General features: G+C 53.8%; 4 protein-coding genes and 1 pseudogene across 4 annotated transcripts in view; 4 read left to right on the forward strand and 1 right to left on the reverse strand.

Annotated features, from left to right (window-relative positions):
* Window positions 1–922, forward strand: part of ACA1_154250 (uncharacterized protein) — a gene marked incomplete at both ends in the record, with an annotated part of 1,813 nt that extends 891 nt beyond the window's left edge. Inside the window, 4 exons of the mRNA XM_004340533.1 lie at window positions 21–149; window positions 249–417; window positions 497–654; window positions 753–922. Coding sequence (XP_004340581.1) covers window positions 21–149; window positions 249–417; window positions 497–654; window positions 753–922 — 626 coding nt within the window. The remainder of the gene's footprint in view (window positions 1–20; window positions 150–248; window positions 418–496; window positions 655–752) is intronic.
* A 1,074-nt stretch (window positions 923–1,996) lies between these two features.
* On the forward strand, window positions 1,997–2,373 carry ACA1_154260 (uncharacterized protein; the record flags this gene model as incomplete). The annotated part of the gene is made up of 2 exons (XM_004340534.1): window positions 1,997–2,157; window positions 2,259–2,373. Coding segments are annotated over 2 exons (276 nt in total), but the record flags the coding sequence as incomplete, so codon positions are not given.
* A 1,603-nt stretch (window positions 2,374–3,976) lies between these two features.
* Window positions 3,977–4,631, forward strand: ACA1_154270 (uncharacterized protein; the record flags this gene model as incomplete). Its single annotated transcript, XM_004340535.1, has 3 exons — window positions 3,977–4,007; window positions 4,321–4,449; window positions 4,552–4,631. 3 exons carry the CDS (start codon window positions 3,977–3,979, stop codon window positions 4,629–4,631), a joined length of 240 nt encoding a protein of 79 aa, XP_004340583.1.
* A 343-nt stretch (window positions 4,632–4,974) lies between these two features.
* Window positions 4,975–7,119, forward strand: ACA1_154280 (annotated as a pseudogene).
* Window positions 7,120–7,245: 126 nt separating this feature from the next.
* The window catches only part of ACA1_154290 (uncharacterized protein), a gene marked incomplete at both ends in the record, with an annotated part of 4,630 nt that continues 3,155 nt past the window's right edge, over window positions 7,246–8,720 (reverse strand). Inside the window, 7 exons of the mRNA XM_004340536.1 lie at window positions 7,246–7,343; window positions 7,439–7,545; window positions 7,724–7,824; window positions 7,910–7,998; window positions 8,132–8,243; window positions 8,336–8,420; window positions 8,547–8,638. Coding sequence (XP_004340584.1) covers window positions 7,246–7,343; window positions 7,439–7,545; window positions 7,724–7,824; window positions 7,910–7,998; window positions 8,132–8,243; window positions 8,336–8,420; window positions 8,547–8,638 — 684 coding nt within the window. The remainder of the gene's footprint in view (window positions 7,344–7,438; window positions 7,546–7,723; window positions 7,825–7,909; window positions 7,999–8,131; window positions 8,244–8,335; window positions 8,421–8,546; window positions 8,639–8,720) is intronic.

Below are 8,720 nucleotides of genomic sequence, written 5' to 3' on the forward strand. Positions count from 1 at the left end.
AGAGTGGAAGCCGCCAGCAGAGTTGGTCGGAGGAGGGCTGGGAGACCACCTGTTGGCTCTCATCACGTACCACCACATGCAGCTGGAGCTCATGTACCTGAGCGATTTGGTGGCTCTGCTTGGCTGCCTCCTCCGAATCATCGCGGATCGTACGCTCCTCTTTTTTTAATAGAATTTTGTTTGTTTTATTCTTTTTTAAAAGAAATTATATTTTAAGTTTATAACTTGTCTTAAAAAAATCTCTGCAGTGCCGCAGTACAGGAGGCTGCTCAGCCGAGAACTGGCCGGCGTCGCTGCCCGGCTCGTCCACCGGGCTCTAACGAGCGGTGAGGCTTTGCAGCTGGTGGGCGGGATCACCGCCCGCGTCACCGCCTTGCTTGTAGGGCGAGGCAAAGCCTTTCTTCCTATATTCCACCAGTGCGACACCCACCATCAAATCTCGATGGCCGTCCCCTCCCACCTCTAATGACACGCACGCACGCACAACACGCACCAGATTCCAGGGATTCTTCCTTGAGCCAGTCAGTCCAGTGAGTGGTGAAGCAGCCACCACCACGGGACTGGATCTGCTGCTGCAGGGGCTCGACGCGCCAGTCCCCGCCTGCGTGCTTGATCGGCTGGTCGAGATACTCGCCCGTCTCGCTGATGGCAATGGTCCGATTCCCCTGTCGCCTGCCTTTTTTTGGCTGTTGTTTATTTTTTTTAATATATATCAATTATTATCTGATTTTTGATATCTCATTTTGGCGTAGATGAGGTGCGGGAAGCGGTGGTGAGCAACGAGCGGGCCATGAGCACGCTGAGCAGTGCTGAATTCAAGGCCGCTGTGGGTCCCCATGCGGAGGAGTTTCTCCTACTCCTGTCCCTTCGCGGGGAGGCCCATCTCAGTTCAGACAGCGCCTATGGCCAACTCGCCACCTGATCATCTTCTGCGTGGCCCTTTCGTTTTCTCTTGAAACGGCGCACAAGGCTAAGGCACTCTTGGGACGTAAGGCTTCCTTTTTATTAAAAAATACCTCAACAAAAAATGGACTTGCACTTACTGGCAGTGCCAGGCCTGTGAAGTAACACACTAAAGAGGAATACCCCAATGCAACAACAAAGCAACCCAGCATGGCCACTACAAAGGAGGAGTGCAAGATGAAGCTCTTCAACCCAGAGATGAAGAAAGGTAGCCAAGCAGAGCCACCAAATAGGCCTTAACCTTGGGGGGACCTGTGAATGGTTGCCTGGTGTGGGAGCAGCACTGGGCATGGCCTTGGGAGTGGCCTTGGGCACAGCCTCAGGAGTGACCTCAGGTGCACCCTTGGGCATGGCATCTGGTGTGGCCTCAGGAGCAGCATTGGGAGCAGCCTCAGGAGCAGCATTGGTTTTTCAAACTGAAAGAAGATGTAGTTGGTTTGCTTGGTGTTGAATCTCACTCTCTGATGTTGCAAGAACCAAAGGGAGTGAGCTGCGTGGTGTATCTGCGTCCACTTCTGTGCCATTGCAATGGAATGATGTTTTGGGTGAACAAGTGGTGTCAGTTCTTTTATAATCAACATGGAGAGGTGCGCTCCTCCATCCATGCAATGACCATTTCAAATGTCTGCAAGACAAGAGAGGTTGACACAGATCAGCTCACCTCGCCCCCACCACTGATAGGTGTATTGGTGCATGGTGGTGATCAACAGCTGGCGTCCAGACCAACTTGCCAAGGGCGAAGTCTTCGGCTGGTAAGCCCACCACCATGATCTGCCAAGATGAATGTACTTTAGAGGGGTGTAAATTGCCAGGCAATGGTTCAAATAAAATAACCACAACCCAAAAACCTGACCTGCCAAATTCTTGCCAAGCTTGGAGGCTGCCACCATGCTCACTTGGAGACCACTGTACCAAAGGCCCAATGACCCAACATGCCAGCTGGTCAAACCCCCCCTCTATTTTATTCTTTTTCTTTTAGTTGCATAAATAAAGAAAAATATAGATATATTCAGTTATTGATCAAATGGTAGTGATGTATATTCATGCACTGCAGGAAGGAGGCCTGCTCAAGCTGTGGAAGAAGTATGGGCTGGTGCTCAAGGAAGGCTTTCTCTACTTCCACCCAGCAGGATCAGGTGACCTGTCATCACCTGAACAGTACAAGTTTGTGCTTGCCCTCAACAACTCCTGGAAGTGCATAGTAGCAGCTCATTGGCCCCTTGCATGTGCATTGATGTGATGATCATCACATATGAGCTTACACACCTTACAATCCACACATGATGTGTCTCCAGGGCAATCTACATGCAGCTGACGTCACTCATGGGCAAGAAGAACTGCCTGGAGCTGGCGGGCGCGGCGCAGAGCTACTTGGTCTGCTTCGGCAGTGAGGCAGAGCGTGATCACTGGGTGGGCACCATCAACAACGCCTGCGCAAGCGTCGGCAATGAGCACAGGCAGCAACAGGAGGTCAAGGCCTGGCTGCAGGCCATGCTTGCCGCACCCTTGCCACCAGCCCATCAATCCTCCTCCTCCTCAAATGAGGTGGTCAACACCACAGAACGAAGTGTGACAACCAAGACAAAGAAGAAGAAAAAGAATGAAGTGTGAAGCAGTGGGTGAGATCACAGAGAGGAAGAGTACAATGACAATAGTACATTGGCAAGCGAGCAGTACAGTTCAAGCCAGTATGTGTACAATGAAATGTACAGCCTCTGCGCCGAGGAAGACAGTGACAGTGGGCTCACCAAGTCTCCAATCCTCAGGCCAAGGCAGTTGGCGCTGACATCACACAGCAGCTCAACCTCAGCAAAGCCCAAGAAGGAGAAAAAGGCCAACAGGCACAAGGGCATCGCCAGGAATGGCCCGGCCAACATTTCCTACATGTCACTCAACAAGGTGATGAGCAGCCACTTCACCTTCACCAACCAAAGGAAGCAGGTAGAGCAAACAAAGACAGCAGAGGTGAAGAAGAAGAAAACAGCAGATGGAGATGATGGAGAAGCCAGGGAAGACAATGACAGCTACATATTGGATGTCAATGACAATGATGTCATGGCTGAGGATGTGGGTACCATGGCCGGCGAGGTGAGTGAGGGCTACATCGACGTTGCTGGCGCAGTGGCATTGGGTGTGGCTGCACACAACAGAAGCAGCAGAACAGCAAAAGGAAAAGCAACTGTTGAGAGATAAGGTGTGGCAAGAGAGGAATGGATGGTCAGCAGAAGAGCACCAACTCCCATGCCAACATGAAGAGAGGGCAGGCCACCCAAAAAACATCCCAGAAACTGCTCACTCTCACCTCCAGCTCTTCCTCTTATTCCTTGGCAACTGCTTCAAAGTAGAGCACCATCCCACAATCCCAAGAGCAAGCTGCAGAGCAAGAAGAGAAACAGAGGATAGCACACAAGCAAACTTCACCCAACACAGACAACCATCACCCCTCTATCACCTTCTCTTGTCATGAGATTCTCCTCCCAGCCAGTGGAATTGACTATTGGTGGTGGGGAGATGATGTATGGGGAAGTGGCTACATACAGCAAGTGATGAATGTGTGGCCAGTGGGCCATGAATGGGCCAAGCAGTGTGTGTATGCATGTTGTAAAAGGTGAGCATCATCTACCTGTCCTCAAATGTTATCTCAAGCTGTGTGGTGTACCTGCAACCCAACTGCACTAATCCAAAGGAGATGGAGAATGTTGGGATCTAGCAACACTGCAAAGTCCTCTCAGTTCTTGTCAGTGAGCACAGGCTCCATGCTATTGTACTACAGGTAATACAATATATATCTGTTGTGGTGGTGGGATGTTTCAGCAAGTGTGTGCATGAATGTGCCTGTGCATGTGTGTGCATGACATGCCATCTGGTCTGTGCTGATGAATCACACCTGGGTGACATGAACAGGAGTTGCAGGCTTGGTGCCAAGGAGCAAAACAAAGCCCCACACACCCTTCCAGGGACCATCCACAAACCTCTAGGTGATTGATGAGAGCACACACACAACCAGAGCTTCATGTGGTATGTCTCCCAGCTCAACACTGTGGGTGAGTACATTGGTTGTGCAAAGACACTGCACAGCCAGGTCAACCAGCTGCAACTGCAGGCTGATGTGCAGAGAGCATTCTTGGCAGCTGACCATGGCCTCATCCACCACTGGTCACCTGCAGACCTGCACACCACAATTCAGCCCACAGCCACACACTTAACACATCACTCTCCTCACTCCTTTATCACCACCTGCACACTGTCTCTCAGCACCAAGCACCTCTTCACAAGCACCAACCCTCACAGCCCCACACAACCCCACTCACCCATCCACCTCTGTCACAATCATGCATAACCACTCACACCTTGCAGCCTACCTGGGCACTGGTGCCTCCACCACCTGCCCCATGCTCAAAGACCATCTCTGCACCTATGAGCAACTCTACATCAATACCATCAAGACACTGGATAAGCATGACCACAATTTCTGCACTGGGGCAAGTATGCTGTGGAGGACACACTGCAGAGAGTTCACATACCTGTGAGCACTCACAGTGTTGAGTGCACCTTCTCAACAACTGACTGGCTGTTGACAGTGCACAGTCCTTCCCTCCACACAGATCTTCTCTGTGCACCAAGACTTGGACAATTTCTCCAACAAAGAAGACAATGTCAACAACTAAGCCCCGCCAATGAGCAGCGCTCTGAGTACCCATGGGATTTATTAGAAGAGATAGTTGTAGACACACGGTCCTTTCGCGCCAAAATGCGAACTATGGGGCCCCATGCCACCAACTTTTTATCATTGTTGCTCTCAAACTTGCCTTGGCTTTTCGACGGAAAAGGTCCCACTTAGCAACAAGACAACGACCAGGTTTCCCAGACTGCTCACTGCAGTGACCAGGCCGGCTGGGTCCGCCCAGCTATGGCAGTGCCCAGGCCTGTGGAGAAGAAACGCACTCACTATAACACTTAACGCAACAACAACAGCACCCCATCATGACCAGTACAAAGGAGGAGGGTAAGATGAAGCTATTCGACCCGGAGATGAAGATCCCGTCGGACAAGAAGCTGCCGCGGCTGCAGACCAAGATGCTGATCGACAACAAGTGGGTCGATGCCAAGGCCGGCAAGACCTTCGCCACCATCAACCCGGCCACGGGCGAAAAGATCTGCGACGTGGCCGAGGCCCACGTCGAGGACGTCGACTGGGCCGTGCAAGCGGCCAACAAGGCCTTTCCCAATTGGTCCAAAACTCCCGGTAATTCTCCCAGTCCAACCTACTGGGTAAAAATTGAACCTGGTCAATTCCGACGTTGTTGCATGGCATCATAACAGGGCAGGAGAGGGCGCGCCTGTTGTTCAAGCTGTCGGAACTGATCGAGCAGCACCAGGACGAGCTGGCCGCGGTGGAGAGCCTGGACAACGGCAAGCCCTACGCCACGCACTCCAAGAAACTGGACCTGCCGCTGACCGCTACTACGCCGGGTGGGCCGACAAGATCCGGGGCAGGACGATCCCCGTGGCGGGTCCCTTCCACGCCTACTCCGTTCTCCAGCCCGTCGGCGTCGTCGGCTCCATCATTCCCTGGAATGTAAGCAGTCCACACACGCCACACACACAACATTCCACACAACATGTCACTATCGTGGTGGTGGGGGCATACAGTTCCCGCTGGTCATGCAGGCGTGGAAGATCGCGCCGGCGCTTGCGGCCGGCTGCACGGTGGTGCTGAAGCCGTCGGACAAGACGCCGCTGTCAGCGCTACTGGTGGGCAGCTCATCATCGAGGCCGGTTTCCCGCCGGGCGTGGTCAACATCCTGCCGGGCCACGGCCGCGAGATCGGCAAGGCCCTGGCGTGCCACATGGACGTGGCCAAGGTCGCCTTCACCGGCTCCACCGCCGTCGGCCGCAAAGTCCTCAAATACGCCGCCAAGAGGTTCGTCCATGTGTGTCGTGTGCGGTGGTGGTGCGTGTGCGTGTGCGGTGACGATGTGTGCGTGTGCGTGCGGTGCAGTAACTTGAAGCGGACGACGCTGGAGCTGGGCGGGAAGAGTCCCAACATCGTATTCGACGACTGCGACTTTGAGAAGACGGCGGTCACCTCGCTCGAGGCCGTCTACATGAACTCCGGCCAGACCTGCTGCGCAGGGACTCGCCTGCTGGTGCAGGACACCATCCACGACAAATTCGTCAACAGGGTATCAACCACACCCCGCCAACCACCAAACATTGATAAGCGCTGACCGACACGACACCACCAACGACGCGACGCGACACACAGCTTACGGAGTTGGTCAACCAGAGGAAGATCGGGAATCCGTTTAACGATGAGACGGAGCAGGGGCCGGTCATCGACGAGGAGCAGTTCAACCGCATCATGGACTACATCAAGGCATGCTGCAACGGCTCGCAGCTGACACGCACGCAACACGGCACGCACCACGACACGACACTGACGGGTGGGCAACAGGAGGGGAAGCAGGAGGGCGCGAAACTGGTGGCGGGCGGATACCAGATGGGGGACAAGGGCTACTTCATCGCGCCCACCATCTTCGCCGACGTTGACGACAACATGCGTATCTCCAAGGAGGAGATCTTCGGCCCCGTACTGGTCATCGAGAAGTTCTCCTGTACGCATCGTGCGGTGTGTGTGTGTCGTGTGTGGTGTGTGTCGTGTGCGTGTGTCGTGTACTGACCTGCCTGCAGCGATCGGCGAGGCCATTGAAAAGGCCAACAGCACCACCTACGGTCTCGGCGGCTCTGTGTTCACTCGGTACTCACTCTCCCGTTCTTCTTCAGTGCGTTTGCGCACCGATGTGCCTTCTAGACTTGGAAACAAACACCGCACACATGCACACGCACCAACCGCACACGCACACCACCGCACACGCACACACAGAGACATCAAGAAGTACCTCGAGGTCTCCAACGCCGTCCAAGCCGGCACCGTCTGGGTCAACTGTACGTCGCTCCCCCCCCGCCACAAAGACGTGCGCGCGGCTGACACACGTGTGTGTCGACAAAAAACGCACAACAGGCTACAACGTACTGGACGCGGCGCTGCCGTTCGGCGGGTGGAAGGAGTCCGGCATCGGGCGCGAGCTGGGCGAGGAGGGCCTCCACAACTACCTGGAGCACAAGTCCGTCTGCGTCTCGCTCGAGGAGTGACCCACGCACATGAGCCTTCGAATCGCAGAAGCCCTGTTGCACTCCATCACGCAAGCGTGTGCCGTGTGTGTCGTGTGTCGTGTGCGCATAGAGTGTGGTTGAACCGGTTTGTTGGGGGAATGCTGCTTACTGCGGCCCCAGGGTGGCGTTCATGGCCTTTTCCAGGAGCGGGAGGTAGGTCGGGTTCATGTGCGTGCCGTCCAACTCGTAGGCCGTATTGAAACCTGGTGGAAATTGCCGTAGTTGAGTTCAACACGTGAAGTGAGGAGGAGGAGAAGAAATCACAGATGCGCGTGACCACAAAACTAGTCGATCGTACCGGTGCCGTCGGGTGTGAGAAGGTCGCCGAAGAAGTCGAGCCAGTGAAGGCCGGGCGTTCGCATGACGTGCTCCTTGTACACCTCGTTGAACTGCTTAACGATGTTTCTGTATTCGGGATTATTACGTTTTTTCCACCATTAATAAATGTCATTATCAAACAATCAAATTGGGCATTTTTTCTGTAAATAATAAGGAGAAATACATAAATAATAATAGAAATTTCATGAATAATAAATAATAAACAATACAATACTAATAAGGCATATATCGAAGGGGGGCGTACCTGGTTTCGTTGAGGACGGGCACGACGGGGTGAATGTAGATGTTCCACTTGTACTTTTGCCTCAGCTCCTTCAACACGTTGATAAATATTTGAATCGTGACCTGCAGGTGCACGCAATGCGCCAGCTTCAACTCCCATCATCATGCCACATATTAAAATTGCTGAAGAAATAACATATCACTGTACCTGTGCGCCCTCCTTGAGGTCGCGGTAGCGGCACTTCTCAACGGAGACGATGAGCCCTTCGCGGCAGTCGATCTCGCCGAACAGGAAAACTACGTCCGAATGCGGAGGTACTGTGCATACGCGGCACATCAGTCAGCACACTCCCAGGGAAAACAACACGCAACACGCAACACACACACACACACACACACACACACAGGAGAAAGAGAGTATGTTGCGTACTGGTGGACACGACGTTGTAGAAATTGTTCTTGGGGAAGAACACGCTCTCGGGCCTCAGGTGCCACATCTTGAGGCCCGTGACCAGCATGGGCTTGAGCAGCCGCTCCTCGCCCTGGCGCCAATTAATTTGATAAGTGCGTCAGTTAATTGTGGAAGAACAAAAACACGCTGCGCGAGGGTAGGTCCACACAATCGGGCATGTACCTTGATGTTGAGTGTGTGCCAGGCCGTGGCCATGCTGTGGCTGTCGCCGGCCACGTAGAGCGGGCGGTTGTCCTTAAGCGGAAGCCTGGCAATAAAGAATTGCATTAATTTATTCGCCGTGTGTCGTGTCGTTGGTCGTGTCGTTGGTCGTGCCGTGCCGTGTCGTTGGTCGTGTCGTGTCGTTGGTCGTGTCGTTGGTCGTGTCGTGTACTTGTGGTAACCCATTAGCTGGGCGATGCAGCAGTAGTAGGCGTGTTCGTTGCGGATCGTGGTGGTGTGCAGTTCGCGTCCCTCGCGCACGGGCTCTGGTGGTGAACGAGTTCAATGAGTCGACTAACGGCCGCGCACGAGCGATGTGAGTGAGGGCACAATGCGCACCTATGAG

This window comes from Acanthamoeba castellanii (genome assembly GCF_000313135.1).
Source record: "Acanthamoeba castellanii str. Neff unplaced genomic scaffold scf7180000084722, whole genome shotgun sequence".
Lineage (NCBI taxonomy): Eukaryota > Discosea > Longamoebia > Acanthamoebidae > Acanthamoeba > Acanthamoeba castellanii.